The sequence below is a fragment of the Engraulis encrasicolus genome, chromosome 4 (genome assembly GCF_034702125.1).
Source record: "Engraulis encrasicolus isolate BLACKSEA-1 chromosome 4, IST_EnEncr_1.0, whole genome shotgun sequence".
In the NCBI taxonomy this organism is placed as follows: domain Eukaryota; kingdom Metazoa; phylum Chordata; class Actinopteri; order Clupeiformes; family Engraulidae; genus Engraulis; species Engraulis encrasicolus.
Window position 1 is genome coordinate 56,918,822 of NC_085860.1, and position 16,775 is coordinate 56,935,596.

At 40.8% G+C, this 16,775-nt stretch overlaps 1 protein-coding gene across 1 annotated transcript; it reads right to left on the reverse strand.

The window, feature by feature from the left end:
- Window positions 1-3,234: 3,234 nt before the first annotated feature.
- Window positions 3,235-14,313, reverse strand: zmp:0000001267 (b(0,+)-type amino acid transporter 1). The gene is made up of 6 exons (XM_063197913.1): window positions 13,612-14,313; window positions 7,170-7,303; window positions 6,264-6,393; window positions 5,865-5,989; window positions 4,871-4,958; window positions 3,235-4,640 (listed from the first exon to the last, which is right to left on the reverse strand). The coding sequence occupies exons 1-6, from the start codon at window positions 14,311-14,313 to the stop codon at window positions 4,410-4,412; spliced, it is 1,410 nt and encodes a 469-aa protein (XP_063053983.1). The 3' UTR covers window positions 3,235-4,409.
- Window positions 14,314-16,775: the final 2,462 nt, after the last annotated feature.

Sequence of the window (16,775 nt, forward strand, 5' to 3'; positions counted from 1 at the left end):
TGAAACTCCCACCACCGTGTTTCTCTTGACATGGCATTCTTTTTTTTATTAAATGCAGTGTTCATTTTCTGAGGAAATTAACACCTGTAGTTGATCGAGTTCTGTGTTCCTTTCTGACCTCTTGGATCCACAGTCACTGTGTTCTTTGGGTAGTTGTACAGTAGTACGACATCCACTAGAAATGACAGTTACCTTTTATAGACTGACATGTCCATGATCTTTATTGTTATTTGTACTATAATCTACTCCTGAATGTTGATGGATCGCGACAAGATGTCATGGGTTCAATAGGGCCACTGCACACTATCAAATTGACACATTGTTCTATTTAAATTATCTAGCAATTATCTGTAACTCAGTTGCCCACAAAATATGATTAATCACAGTCACCTCATAATTTAACAAGGGGATCCTTGTTAATTGTTTAAAATTGTTTGATGATCTGAAAAGCGTAGGTTTGACAAAGGTGCAAAAAATAAAAAATCAGTAAAGGGTCAAATACTCTTGCACTCCAGCACTGTATATAAGAAATGTTTTTTTTTATATATGTTGTACTTCTGTGAATTTTGTCATTTTATTAAATAATCTTGGCAAGAATGTTGTAACATCTTTTTCTGTTATTTTATTTATTTGAGCTTTGAGACTCTCTTTCTCAAGATATGTGAGAAATGTGCTGCAGGATGTTACTGACCTGTAACTTAACTCTCGTCAAATGAAATCCTTGTGTATTTCTGCTCAGCTTCGGGAGCTTACTCCAGGATCTGGTAGCATTCAGATTCTCCTGAACCACCATGCAGCTGAACCAATCAGGATCACAGGATTTTCAGAGATGTAACAGTCAAAGTTTAAAGCATATGTGCACTATTTTGAACATAAAGCCCCTCTTCTGGGCTTTGTATGATGTAATGGAGTTGCCTTCACTGATTTTCATGATATTTTGCTGTTGTCTCTGTTCTTTTCTGTTCTGAGGTTCCATGTATGGGGCAGATGGCCAACGAGGCCCTCATTTTTATTTGACTCTTGACTATTATTTGATCCTGCCACAAGCTCAACATGGAAGCTAGGCAGATCGCTGCTGCTGTTGTTTCAATATATTGCACAGTATGCACTTGTCTGTGTACCTTGAGTCAGGTGTGGTACCATGCACAAAATTGACATAAAATGCATTTACAGTTTTTGCCTACTGCTTGCACAGAATTTGCAAAATTTCGCTCATAGAGTCAAAACTCTACACACAAGCCAATTACTCTCAACACTTGGAGATAAACCCTTCACATATATGCCAGCATGAAACTCTGCTATCAAAACCTAAACATTGCCATAAAAACTTAACAATCTTTTGTCAAAACCTCACTTTCATGTCAAAAGACACAGATTAGCAGCAAATGAGAAAACAAATTAGATCAACATGAAAACAGTTGTCTACTTTATACAAAACACAGCAGTCTTTCTTTTTGTAACAGTCTATTCAGACTCACAGAATGTGCATCTTCATAAGACCCCAAAATTCAATACTGTACATTACACAACTGCACCTTACAGTACAGGACATTAAACTGAAGCAAAATATATCTTAAACAGTAGCCTACATCACTCTCAACACAACAGTGTGTATGTGAGCTTATGGACCATTTGTTTGCGTATTGGGTATAGTCACAAATTTTCAAACATCTAAATGATATAAATATGTGGTTGACGTCAACATGCTGTAATGAAAAACATAGTCAATATACTTTTTTTGTTTGGGTATGAGGTATGAGGTTTGCTTACAGTAAAGTAACGAGTTACAATACATTTCCAGACACAATATGCAGCTGATATCTACTATTATGTGTATTTCTACAAACTATCATGTTCATACCTAATATGTGATGATGAAGACAAAAGGCTACTCCTGCCATCAGGGTAGGTTTTACAGAACGTGAGTCAGTCAATGCCACTCCATATTCTACTCTTTAGTACCGTTGTGGTATTTGTTGTTTTGTTTGAGTGTAGGAAGGTGTGAATTTAGCAAAGAAGCCATCAAAGTAAAACAAATAAATGCAAAATAAAATAAGTGCTATGTAATATAAAGAATGCAACTTTGTAACTGGCAGAATAGTGGTTAATTTTGAAAGCATGTGTTTTATTGTCGGTGCCTAAATCTTGTCATACATCCATCCGGATGTGTTTTCCCAATGATATGATGAGTGTTCATTTTTTAATGGAGTGTCTTATGAAGGAAAAAGTGTGCAGTGACCATGAGCAAGTGTGTAGCATAAAGCAAAATGTGTGTTGCTGAATTGCTGGACCAGTGTTAAGCAGAACTTTTGTTTAAGGTACGGCACACTGTGTTTAAGCTATGTTACCAACAACTTAACAATATGCCATTTTGGTCTAAGCATCAACCTATAGTGTTCAAGCAGTAGGCAAATACTGTAAATGACGACACATTTACTGTATGCACAAAATGTGCACATGTGCTCACATCTTATTTCGTGCAGCAAGCATCACAGGCCTTAATCGAAGATGGTGTAATCATGTTGACCTTACACAATAGGATGGTGTGGGACGTGTGCATCTGCACAAGAGAACACCACCTACCCCAGCCAACTGTCCTACCCTGGTGGAAGACTTGCATGTCCCTTATACCTGCTTCGACAGGGAGAACAGCGACCCTGCCCCACCCAGTGTGTGAGTTTAGATGCAAATTGCATTTTGCCATCCACACAAAGATGGCATGAAGAATGAATTAGAACAGTGGTTCTTAACCTTTTTTACTCAATGCACCCCCTTTCCTGTGCTAAAAGGAAGCCGTGCACCCCCAACACAAACTTCTGCACATTAATTTATATGCACTATTTTTTTTAAAAAAGTGATTGATTTCAATGATTCTTGCTTGAGACATTAATCAATACCTTAATGACTTAAATGGGGACCATACCATGTTATAATTTGGTCTTAATTTGAACTAACTATAATGTTTGTAACCATAATTTTGGGCACAACCTCAACACAAACAAAATTCTGCGCACCCCCTAGAATCTCCGGTGCACCCCCAGGGGGTGCCCGCATCCCAGGTTAAGAACCACTGAATTAGAATACATGATAAATCAAACCAGGTGTAAATTCAGGTTTTCATACACACTACTCATCATAATAAGTCATGGACACTATAATGCATATACATTAGAGGTCTTCCAATTTGGTCTTCATTTTGATGAGAAGAATGACAAGAAACTCAATTCTCCATTATATACATTTATTAGGGTGCGTTCAGGTAAATTGGGCCGCATAAGCATTGGGTGTCTCATTTATTTTAATTCTACAGACCAACCACCACAAATGTACTGAAATTGTTGCAACATTACCACTCTATCTGTTTAAAGTCATTTTAATTGCATAACACCTTTTTGATGGGCAGGGAGAACCCTCATATGGAGTCTGACAGAAGAAAGTGTATTTTCAGTCTTGCCAAAATAAGAAATAGTCTAGATAAAATAAGGATGATACTGTTTTCAGATGTGATAAAAACTACGGATATGTTTTTAGCTTTGAATGTGTGCCTTTAATCTGGAAAAACATAGTTGTGGCAACATTGTGAACTTTAAATACCTAAAAATGTAAAAAAAAAAAAAAAAAAACACATTTTGGCTGAACATGTTAAGGTAAAGTGGGCCGCCCCTTTCAGGTAATTTGGGCCGCTTTTTTCTATGGGAATTACCATTCATGTTTTCTACAAAAATAATGTAACTATTATATTATTGAAGATGGAGGTGTCAGGGGAGCTCTTTTAATGGAGTTGTGATATCTTTTTGGGAACAGATGCGTTGAAAACAAAAACAAATGGAGGAATATTAAAATCATCACTAATTTTGTTTTTCTTTTGTGCAATTCTTAGTTTTACCTTTGGAATGAATAGGTGGCCCATTTCACCTGAATGCATTTTTTTTCCATCCAGGATGACACACCTGTCAGTAAAACTTGTAAAAATGTATAATTTTTACATTAATCTTGTTTTTTGTCATGAAATGGAAGATTATGAGTCACTTTACACAATCAAACTTAAGTTTGGGTAATGTATTGATGTTCTTCCTCAGATTTCATCAGTGTTCCTGAATTTGCTGAAAAGTGGCCCAATTTACCTGAATGCACCCTACTCGAATGTAGGCAAGAACAAGTATTTTGGTCATCTCTGCATCCTTTTGGAGCATCATCCGAAAATTTGGTTTTAGAAAGCTGGCATCAGTAACCTACATTGTTCGTTGAGAAAGCCAGCTCGGTAAACAAAGGTACTGTATAGTGGGTGTCCAGTACATGTGAGGAGAGGCACAGAGGTCAGCACAAATCAAGAAACCAAAGACCGAAGGCCATAATTCTCACAATCTCATGGCATAACTACTAGCTTGAATGGCTTTGGTTTTCTTCCTTCACAGGTTTTTGTCAGCTGGGGCCACCTCAAGAAATATTTGTGTGAAAACTGTCACCCTGTCCAGAATTCCAGGACAGAGCTTGAAGTGGATGAAGGGTATATAGATAATGATACCACTTAGGATAAAGAGTGTGACATACAAGTACTCAATTTGTGGATCGTCAACAATGGGTGCAATGACTAGAAAAACGGCTGCCATGAGGACAAAGATGGGGATGATGATTGGAACCTGAAGTTAAAAATTGAGAGAAAAAAAAAAATCAAAGTTAGTCGGTAATAGAGCAATAACCATTCCAATCACTGTACTCTTCTTCTATTTCTTATACAGTAGGTGGAAGGACTTTTACTTTACGATAGGCCTACTTTAAGTTTCTCATTAATCATCAAACTGAGGACTACAAGGCAATGCACTAATACACTCCAATGAGAGCTTCAGAAATCACAATATTTGTTACATACTTTATATGCGCGTGGCAGTTCCGGCCTGCGGATCTTTAGATAAAGAAGGCCACTCAGGGTGAGGGCATAAAAGAACCATGCTGTAAAACTGAACAAAAATGAAGAAACATTAAAGTCGAATTTCATTTTCAAAAATTTTGGAAAAAACTGAAGGCAGGAAGTGATGCAAATGGGGACATATCCGAATGAACGGAAGAAACAGAGGAAGAAAAAGAACCAAGGTGGACACAGCAATGGCTAAAAACACTGGAAAATGGCCTGTAGTACCATCATCTTGTGTAGATAGACCTGTGCTCTTCAGTCAATACAAATCAAAGGATACATAATAAATATCTACTTAAATCATATGAATTGATAAAATAACATTGAAAAATCAGTCCATATTAGTTAAGGCAATATTTAGTGATACCTTTCAAATATTTTCCTTGGATATTGTGTTGATAGATAATTTCACTGAAATAAGCCATTTTTGTCAGCCTTTTTTGCTCCTTCTCCATAAACTCTCCAAGCCTAACCATCCAAAAACGGTCGCCAGGAGTGTCATGACAATTTGGGCCGTAGCCACTCTGCTGGGGAGCCTATGTATGTACCGGATCTGATTTTGGGGTCTGGAGGACTTGAAGTAGTTTCAAATATTGTTATTCAAGAGAGTATGCAAACTGCATTATTTTCCAGCTGTGTATTCAAGAGAGCAGATACTGATACAGAGGCCTGTCACACATTGATCAACATGACGTCTTGTCTAAAGTGGCAATGATCATTTTTACCATATACAGACACAAACAAGATTCAATATACAGTACCCTGCAATAATGAGCACACCCCCTTTGAAAAGTAACTTTTTGAACAATATTTTGATACGCACAGAAGTTATTTCCAAAATGTGCATAGAGTAAGTTCAGCACAATACTGTATCCTTCAGCACAGTGTAACTGCATAAAGTATGTCTCACAATATTCATGAAAAAGAAGTGCAGGGTTGCAAGCTACTGTACCTGAAAAAGTTGACAATGGTCTGAAAATCTCCTGGAATTAGTACGATGAGAGACATTGCAGATGTGAATATAAGTGCAGGGGAAGGTGTGAAACGATGCACATGGGCCATGGCCAGGATGTCCGGCTGTAAATAAATCAAAACACAAATTAAACAAGGATAACTTAAAAATCATGTTAATTCAAGCATGCAGTATTTTAGTTACTGGCACATTCGCATTAGTCATATATTTTGTGTTGTTTGCAATGGCACATGGCTCCGTTTATGGAAACATATGGAACATGAGCAATGTCATTATTTAGGGAGACATTTGTGAACATTTTAATTATGATAGTGATAATCACACAACATGCAGCCTTTTGAAAGTGAATTATAAATGACCGCAAACATGGCCACTCACCAGATGCCCTTCTCTTGCAGCCACAAAGCACACACGGCCACCGCTGAAGAATGTGCCATTCAGTGATCCAAAGGCAGAGAGAGCTGCTGCCAGAGACATTAGCCACCCCCAACCTCCAAGCATCTTATTCCTGGCCATGGAGACAATCAGGGATATAAATTAACCAATTTGGCTACTACATAGCCTAGATGTTGCATCTCACTAGCTAAACACACACACGATCAGTCAACTTGGCATATAAGTTTTCTTTTCTACCAGTCAAACTGAATGATCACCATCATGTTGTTAATTTAGATCCCTGGGGCCAATGTACAGTAGCATCTGCCAGTGCCACCACTTGCTGTTCACTTAAGTCACTTCATTCTCAGCCTGTGCACATGTTTATTCTCAACCTATCTGGGTACCTCCAGATTGCACAAGTCTTATGCATAGTTTAATTTGGTGTTATACCTGCCAAAGAACGTTGTAGTAAGTACTAAGGATGTACTGTATGTAGGGCCTAAGGGGTTCAATAATTTGGATAATGTAAACACAGAAAATGACATTTGTTTGTACATCACCAGACATATTGGTTGTAGTTGTCTTTGATCTGATTACAAACCAGATACAAATAAAAATCAAACTTGATGAAATGGGGATTGAACGAATTCAAACACAACTGTAAATGTGCTTTAGCCCTGTCTAATGGAACAGGCGTACTTCAGAGAACTGCATTTACCTGTGCGAATGTGACATGTTTTAAATGTGTCCATTGAGAGTTGGAAATGTTCCATTTATTTAGTGCAGTATTATTATTTTTTTTACCAGGCATGTATGTTCCATGAGAGGGTTGGTTCTAGTTAGACATTATAGCAAGAAATTGATGAGTGATATATAACAAAAATAATACAAGTGAAATTTGCTCACCCCCATGTCACCGCAACAGCGCTTGAGGTTATCATTTCATTTGGTGTCAGTAATGTAAAGTAGCTCACGTTGACCAGCAAATACAGCAGGGTAACCAATGGAATGGCAATCATCACAGCTCTGGGTAAATTCACCTTAAAAATGTTCAGAAATTGAATTTTTTTTGTTAACATCACTAAACTCACTGTGATTGGATTTGTTAATGAATAATAATCAGGTTAACGCAGTTCCAATTTCCTGAATGCCATTGTAACATCAAGATACTCTTTTTGTTAAAGTCGTTTGGACAGCTGTGAGTGGGGATACTGAATTGATGTCATTTAATGGTTCCTCAATCTTGGTGTATGGAAACATGTGACTATAGTCTTTTGATTTGCACAGATTATTGTGTAAAGGATGCATGCAATCATTCTTGTGCAAAGTGTGGGATTTATGAACTTGTACATCAGCAGAGAAATGTTCTTAAGTATAGGCAGGCACACATCTGACCATGCTTACACCATACCTACTAAAACAATTAAACTGTAGATAAGATAACAACTTTGTCTGTTACACGTGAAATTGGCTTTTTAAGTGACTCCAATCATTCACAGACATGAAGGTATGACAAGGCATAATAAGGTGCAGTGGCTATGAAAAGTCTACTAAAATGTCAGAAAGACAAATAATTTCACGACCTTTTCCCCACCTTAACATTGTGAAAGACAAATTGCTTGTTCTGGATCAGACTGGCTACTGCAGTGGTTTCCAAACCTTTCTGTTGAATCCCCTTCTAACCCCCCAAATATTCCAAACTCCTAACATTATTTAACTCCTAACATTATTTGTCCACTTAAGTCTAATGTGATGTTGACAGGAAAAGTGAAAAATATGCCTTATAAGTGAGTACTGTTACTAACTAATTTATGGAATTATATAAACTATTAACCTTTTTACCTATTAACTACTGACAATGAGAGAGAGAGAGAGAGAGAGAGAGAGAGAGAGAGAGAGAGAGAGAGAGAGAGAGGCGGTAAACTGATGGTAAAAATGGACATGGAGTGTGTGTGTGACAATACCTGTGGATTCTTTATCTCTTCTGTCACATAATTTAAATTGTTCCAGCCGTCAAAGGACCAAAGACACTGGAAAAAAGCCAAACCTATAGAACTGACACTCAAATATGTCCCTTCGAAGGAGTTCTCAAGGTTGACTGTGTTGCCATTAGCAAGTTGCCAAACACCACCAATCACAATGATGACCAGGCCTACCACCTTAGTTGCCATGAAGAATACCATAATGTTCATGGAGGAACGCACGTTCAGACAATTTACAACAGTCAGCAGTATGATGCCTGCAGCAGCCACACATTTCACCACATTGTCTGGTGGAGGACAATCCTGGTAGAAGGGGGCAATCGCATTGATAGCAAAGCTTAGCGAGACCCCGGCCAGACCGGCAGGACGTACAAATGCGACCGAAGTGAAAATGCAAAGAAAAGCAACGGGTTGACCTGCCGTGCGTAGTAGGTAGATGTACTCCCCGCCCGACTCTCGTATTGTAGTCCCCAGTTCTGCATAACATAGTGACGCCAGCATAGCAAGCATTCCACAGCTCGCCCAGATGACGAGACTGGCACCAGGGCTCCCGATGTTTAGAAGCACCAACTGGGGAGACATGAATATTCCAGAGCCAATCATCGTACCGGCAATCAAAGAGACGCCACCCAGTAGCCCAACTTCGCGTCGGAGCTTAACCTTCTCAGCTTTTCCATTACTCATGTCTGCCAGAGGAAGCAGATCTTGTCCTTTTTAGTTTCAAAGTGGTAAATGGTGATGTGGTCGCCTGAGCAGACAGGGCAGAGTGTTGCTGTTTCGAAAAGGACCAAAGTCACAGCTGCTTTAATGACACTGGTTAATAATTACATGTAACATAGGGGCTTTACCAATCCCACTCAGGGGTCAAGTGAATGACCACAAGGCTCATATCTCAATAGTAGTTCGACAATTCTTCCATTTACACCCCCAAGTGAATTGCATATCAATGATTACTGAGTAGAGGCTCATCACACCATTAGGTGGAGGCGGTGCCTAGGAGACGCCATAAAAAAAACAACACAGTTTTTTTCCCGGCACTTCCCTGCTCATTACACCCCCAGTTTCAAATTACACCGTCCCAGTGACAGTCTGAACAGCCTTAGTTGTTTTTTCCCCCAAGACAGTGATGCAGTCAGATATTGACCTGATGTAGTCTCTTGCACCCTACTACACCCTATGGGCCATGGTTGACTGTGGTAAGTGAAAGAGATTGTGGTGCTTCCCCGCTGTGGCAAAAGGCCCCCTTCTCTTTGTCTCGCTCATCCATTGACACTTGGTTATGAGGTGCTTGCGAAATCCAGTGTACTAAACCACTTTGCCTCTGCCAGTGCATCCCACGATTCCTCGATTCGTGGCAGTGGGTATGCATTCTTGTGCGTCTTTCCGAGCTGCAGATCGTCTACACACATACCAATACCATACCTCCTCCATCTTTCTTTTGTACTACTACAATCGGAGCTGAGTATGATCCACGGCTGGGCTGAATAATGTTTTGCTCCAAAAGTCCCTGGATGTGTGCTTTTAGCTGTTCATACTGGGAGGGCAGCAGCCTACGGTAGAGTTAGCGTATGGGGGCATCGTCTAGCAGGGGAATTGTATGCTGCAGTAATGGGGTACAACCAAGATCCGAGTCATCTTGACTGAACGTGTCTTGATATTTTTCCAAAAAGGCACGGACCTCACATGCTTCTCCAGGGGACAAGGTCTCCCATGAAAGGTGTGGAATATCTGGTGGGCATGTGATACTCCCCTCCACAGACTGAATAATGGCCACTTGTTCCTCATCTTGATCTTGGATGTGAAACTGTATGGGGCATCCTGAGGGCAGGGACGGATCATGACTCCATGGGCCCCTGGGCCAGACAACAAGAAAGGGCCCCCTCCAGATGTTAGAGACCCTATATTGTTGGGCATTCAGGTGTTTTTCCCCTGAAAACATGTGAAAATAGAGTTGTTAAAACTGTGATTTTACACAACATGAGAATGGAAATTTAGAGGATTGGGCTTCAGGGCCCTCTGGACTCTTGGGCCCCTGGGCCTGGGCCCGGTAGGCCCTTGCAGTAATCCATCCTTGCCTGAGGGCTGAGGTTCGCCTGAGTGGAGGTCTCCTAGTAGTGGCATCTAGGCCGGTGTGGCAGCTTTTGTGATATGCACCGGAATTCTCATCCCCCCTGTATCTGCTTGTAGACCGAGTAAAGTTAAGTACAGGGTACAGTTGGGGTAAATCAAATATACTCGTGTAACAACAAGACTCTGATCTAATTCCAAAGTGTAGGCATAACATAAATGACAGCCCCAAAACAATTGCTGACCATATCGAAGATTGTGTAGGCCTAATCTCTGTTTATGTTGACATTCGGTTCCTGCCATACATTTGTCCCACATCGCTTGCCATAGCCTCGTACAAGCAGATGTACATGCGGATGAGAATTCCGGTGCATATCACAAAAGCTGCCACACCGGCAGCCACCTATCCTGACTGCCCACGTTAACAACAGCCACACTCACCAAGGCTTCATTAGTGACGGAGGTGAAAGGCTGATGGAATGAGCAGGTCTGCTGGTAGCCGGTTACCCCCTGGTGCTAATGGTTCCAGCAATACAGAGGAAAGAATTGTACTCGCTGTTTGCAGTCAGCTGGGACGAAACGTAGGGTCCCAGCTGGAATCAGAACTGCTGGACCCTGCCGCACTCAGAGTGACCCCACCCTTCCAGTTCTCTGCCATTGGTCAAAGTGTTGGCTTTCAGCCAGCGCACGGGCCTAGCCCTTACCTGCTGACGTAACATCTGGAGATTGAAAGAGAGATGCCCCATGTTGAAGGAAGAGCTCCTGATAGCAACTACTGATAACATTCACTCCGCGCAAAGCTGAGAACTGTTGTTTCTGGGCTTGCGTAGAGGAATCCTGGGTGGTGGTCACCATGGCTGTAGCCACATACGAGGTAAACGAGGTCCGGACCTCCCTCATTTTTAGAGAAAATAATGTATTTTTTAATCTCAATTTTTTTTGCATACATGTTTCAATTGACGTTTTTATTTACATAGCTTTTGTGTATGGGTCAGTGTGTGGTACCATTGGATAGGTCTCTTTCTGCCCTTCTGCCCTTCTGCCTTTCTGCCTATCATCAGTAGACAATTTCTTCGGCCATCCTGCAGCATACAGGCATATACTGACAGAATATTTATGCCAATTGATCAATATCAATATTACTTAAAGGTAGAGTTTGTTTTAGTAGTTTATATCCAGAATTTATGCTGGCCATTCACAAGTGTTATCATTTCTATTTATCATCGCCATCTATTTCTGAGTATACCTGTTCGAATTGTCGGAAATCTATATTTTCCATACTTCCATACTTTTCTCTACTTTGTAAATTACAAAAATGGCAAATTCCTCTAAAGGTGCACTGTGTAATATTTTAGTAGTTTATTTTTTCAGAATTGATGTTGTCCATTCACAGATGTTAGCTTTTTCATGAATACTTACCACCGCCATCAAATTCGAAGTATTCATTATGACTGGGAAAATTACACTTTTCATACTGGAAAAAGGGGATCCTACACAGTGCACCTTTAAAAAAATGTTGGCGCGCTGCGTGTGCATTATGGACCTCCCTTATTTCAAACTCCTGGCTACGGCCATGGTGATCACCACCAAAATAGCCATCTTTGGGAGAACCTTCCCCAAAATTTAGGCTTCCACTTCGGCATACCATCGAAAAGGGACTTTTAAGCCGTTAAGACTCTTCAATGTAATCCCAGGCATAGACTATGCGACTTTTGGCCATGATTTGCCTGTCGCACTACTTTTTTGGAATTGTGCTGATTTGAAATCCTGGGAGGAGGGGAGGGAGAGGCCAGGAGCTTGAAGTAAATCAGAAACAACACTGCACTCACAGTAGCCTCACACACAGAGAGCCCTTCAATGGGCACCAGTACACATAGTTGAATCTGTGAGAGCCCTCGTTGTAAATGCACTTGGCGGACAAACTTACTTGTACTACAAGTGTAGATGGGTTGTCAGTGCAAGAAAAAAAATAGGAGACAGACTGTAGTAGACAATAATATAGCTACCTTATTTAACTTTCATATAGTCAGTTAATGTGCTTCACGTATATTAGGCTATGGACCATAAATAATACAAATTGCATGCAGATTTCCCCGACATTAGTCTACAGCAATACAGTTTGCTGTTCGAAGTCTGGAGTAACACGACCGACTATCAGTCTAGTTTGAGTCAATAATGTTGCCTTGCATCTCGAGGCCAGAAGGACAAGGTGAGGACGGGAGGAAAGACAAACAGGGACACACTGACATCGTAAACATGTCGTAAAAATGTCGTAAAAATGGGCTGATGGCTACCCTGACCCTAATAGCTGCACTAGTCGAACTCAGAAATGCGGGCACACTGCAGGTCCTTCTCAATTCTTGCACAACTGTGCGCTGATAATAGGTGTATCACAGGGTTTGCAGTTAATCACGTCTATCTCTGGAAATTCTGAGGCAATTAGGCTGTGTAGAAAGTCAAAGAATGTGCGCACATCAGTGGCACAGGTGCTGGACCAAACGTAAGATAACTGAAAAGAAAATAAAGGTCCGCAACACTGCTAAATGCTCCCAAATATTTAATAGCACGATGTTTCGGACTAACCGTCCTTCATCACAGAGCAATTAGGCTGTGTGCCACCGATGCACAGATTCGTTTCATCAACACAACAGGACAGGCACAGGTCTTGGCACAGAACTTGGCGTCGCTTGAACAAACGCCAACAGCAACATATTATTCCTTTCCTTTGACACCCACCAGGTGCATATCAATGATTACACCACGCAGCTTGAGTGGAGACTCATTGCACCGTACGCACCACAGGTAGAGGCGGTGCCTAGGAGACTAGTTTTTCCAGGACCCAAGATGATTTTTATGCAGACTAGGTAGTGTCACTTTAGCCCAGTCAATTCAGTTCAGAAGAAGCCAAGCATGAATCAAATTGCACTAGTAATGGTTTCTACTGTTTTTGTAGCATGCTTGTGGACTGGCAGAAGAAAAACGCAGAAGGACATTTCCAAAGGTCAAAAGTAGCACATTTTACCCACCCAAAGGAACTGTACAAGTGAGTATTTTTCAGATCAAAACTCAATTAAAATAGATACAATATTAGGCACCATTTGTTGGTAGAATGCACTGCTAAAATGTGTTGCTAAAATTTGTTGTTAAAATTTGTCTTCAAAAACCCAACAAGATAACTACCACAAAGGTGTGCGTGTGTGTGTGTGTGTGTGTGTGTGTGTGTGTGTGTGTGTGTGTGTGTGTGTGTGTGTGTGTGTGTGTGTGTGTGTGTGTGTGTGTGTGTGTGTGTGTGACAATACCTGTGGCTTTTTTATCTCTTCTGTCACATAATTTAAATTGTTCCAGCCGTCATAGGACCACAGACACTGGTAAAAAGCCAAACCTATGGAATTGACACTCCAATATGTCCCTTCGAAGGAGTTCTCAAGGTTGACTGTGTTGCCACCAGCAAGTTGCCAAACACCACCAATCACAATGATGGCCAGGCCTACCACCTTAGCAGCCATGAAGAACACTATAATGTTCATGGAGGAACGCACGTTCAGACAATTTACAACAGTCAGCAGTATGATGCCTGCAGCAGCCACACATTTCACCACATTGTCTGGTGGAGGACAATCCTGGTAGAAGGGGGCAATCGCATTGATAGCAAAGCTTAGCGAGACCCCGGCCAGACTGGCAGGACGTATGACTGCAACAGATGTGAAAATCCAAAGAAAAGCAATGGGTTGACCTGCTGTGCGTAGTAGGTAGATGTACTCCCCGCCCGACTCTCGTATTGTAGTCCCCAGTTCTGCATAACATAGTGACGCCAGCATAGCAAGCATTCCACAGCTCGCCCAGATGACGAGACTGGCACCAGGACTCCCGATGTTAAGAAGCACCAACTGGGGAGACATGAATATTCCAGAGCCAATCATCGTACCGGCAATCAAAGAGACGCCACCCAGTAGCCCAACTTCGCGTTGGAGCTTAACCTTCTCAGCTTTTCCATTACTCATGTCTGACAAAGAAAGCAGATCTTGTCCTTTTTAGTTTCAAAGTGGTAAACGGTGAGGCGGTTGCCTGGGTAAAGAGGGCAGAGTGTTACTGTTTTGAAAAGGGCCAAAGTCACAGCTGCTTTAATGACACTAGTTAATAATTACAGGCCAGATCTCTCTCCAGTCTCCACATATCCCTTAAGATTTAACCATTTTGTGCTTCTTGTTCTTGTACGAAAGACCAGAGGTGATTTCTAGACTAGTGCACATTTTACCACATGATATATCATTTGCATATTTAAGCACCACATTTTAGAAAAAATAGTTTTTTTTTAAGTCTTTGCTGTCATGAGAGGAAAAGAAAGTGTGAAGGTTTCAATTCGGTATCTCTTAGTGTAAAATTTTACTCTACTCAACTACTCAACTCAAATATAATATTATATAATTTTACTACAAAGTGTCCGTTAGATTCATTAACATGGGTTAGCCATATTTAATTTGGCGGTCACCTTGAAAATCAAGCATTTTTCGCGATGCCTTCATTTCTATTCTATTTTATTAGCACATAAAGAGGTAGCCTAGCTGTATACTGTTTTTCACGCTTTTGCTATAAAGTGCAAGGAAGTTGGCCATATTGGATTTGGTGGCCATCTTGAGAATTCAGCATTTCTTGCGATTTGACCCTTTTGTGTGTCACATCTGTTGTACTAAATGTCTTTTAGGAAAATCACGTACTGCCGTGGTCAATAAAAACTATAATAATAATAAAAAAAGATAGACCTGAGGGGGTGAAAATGGGCATGGGCCCACCAGGATTTGCCCGGTATGCCAGACGCCCAGCCTAGCCTGTCTGAACAGCCCTTGGCTCCTGTTTATGTAGTAAATATCCACTTACCATTGTTGCTTGACCATATTGTGTGGAGTGAAAAACACCAAAAAGGTTGTTGATTTATCATTGAGGTTTGGGTGCAACACTTAGCATTTTTCCTCTGGGGTATCGCAGCCACAGCCGACCTATTGAGTTTCTTGCCTCTTGCTTACCTAACCTTTTTGGTTGTTTTCATCCCCCCTGTTATTATCAATAAATACATGGGCTCACTATCCTTCCTTAGTGAGACAACTAAAGCCCAACTAAAGCACACAAGCCTCCCTTTATTCATTGATATTATTGAATACCTCAATGTGCACAATACTCCTATGGCTCATGCTCGTTCAGGCCGAGTAAGAAGTGAATGTGACTGTGCCCGTTCCCGCACCTAATCGTGAACTGGCAGATTTTAACATTCGCGAACCGTAAAGTTCGCAATGTGAACCAAAAAATACTTTTTATATCAAATGAATCATTCAATTACAATGATAAGTCAGTAATGTTAATGTCATGACTGGTGGGTCTGTTTTCTATCGTTTATCTGAATATCATTTCTTGAAAACATGATATTAGACCCATGAGGTTATTTTTTCAGCCCCCATTTAATGTAGCGCCGAGCGGTAGCCACTTCAGAAGCAGGACGGGAGGCAGATCCCTTATCAATCACCCCGCCCCTTATCAAAACAAAACCGAAGTCATCATCATCGCCACTCCATCATTACTTAAAAAGATAAACCTTTCTCAGTTCTCTATCCCTGACTATTTTACCTCCACTTCCTCTGAAGTAAGAAATCTGGGCGTCATCATCGACTCTTCGCTCTCCTTTGAATCCCATATCAAACACCTCACCAAAACTGCATTTTTCCACCTTAAAACCATCTCCAGACTCCGCCCTTCTCTTACCCCTACCTCTGCTGAGACCCTCATCCACGCTTTCGTAACCTCCAGATTAGATTGTTGCAATGCCCTACTCACTGGTCTCCCTACTCAATTGATTAACCGTCTACAATACATTCAGAACTCAGCAGCTAGATTACTCACACACACCAGACCCTGGCATCACATTACCCCTATCCTCTATCAATTACACTGGCTTCCTATCCATTCACGTATCCATTTCAAAATTCTCCTCCTTGTATACAAGGCCCAGCACAACCTTGCACCCTCCTACATCACAAGTCTCCTCACCCCATACAATCCCACCCGCACACTACGCTCCACTGACTCACTCCTCCTTACAGTTCCCTCCACACACCTGCGCACCATGGGTGACAGGGCATTTAGTGTTGTTGGCCCCAAACTTTGGAATTCACTCCCACTGTCTCTTCGTCAGTGTTCCACACTATCTACTTTTAAATCCAAGCTAAAGACACACCTTTTCATTTCTGCTTTTCCTCTTCATTGACAGGCACTTCCACTTTATTTTAATCATCAGTTTATTTTTAATTTTACATATTATTATTTTTTTTCCCCTCATTTTATTTTATTTTCAAATGCATTCTACTTCTTTTCTTACTTGAAAACATTAACTTTATTGTACTTTTATTTCTATTTTATTTTTGCATTTTAATTACTCTCCTATTGTTAATTCACTGAAGCTTTGTTTTACTTTCCC

Excerpts from the sequence above, each read along its gene's own strand:
- zmp:0000001267 (XM_063197913.1), bottom strand. The coding sequence starts at position 14,313 with ATGAGTAATGGAAAAGCTGAGAAGGTTAAGCTCCAACGCGAAGTTGGG. Across the intron at positions 4,959-5,864 it reads ACCATTGTCAACTTTTTCAG|TTTTACAGCATGGTTCTTTT; the intron begins GTACAGTAGCTT and ends ATTTTTGTTCAG. Across the intron at positions 4,641-4,870 it reads AACTGCCACGCGCATATAAA|GTTCCAATCATCATCCCCAT; the intron begins GTATGTAACAAA and ends TTTTAACTTCAG.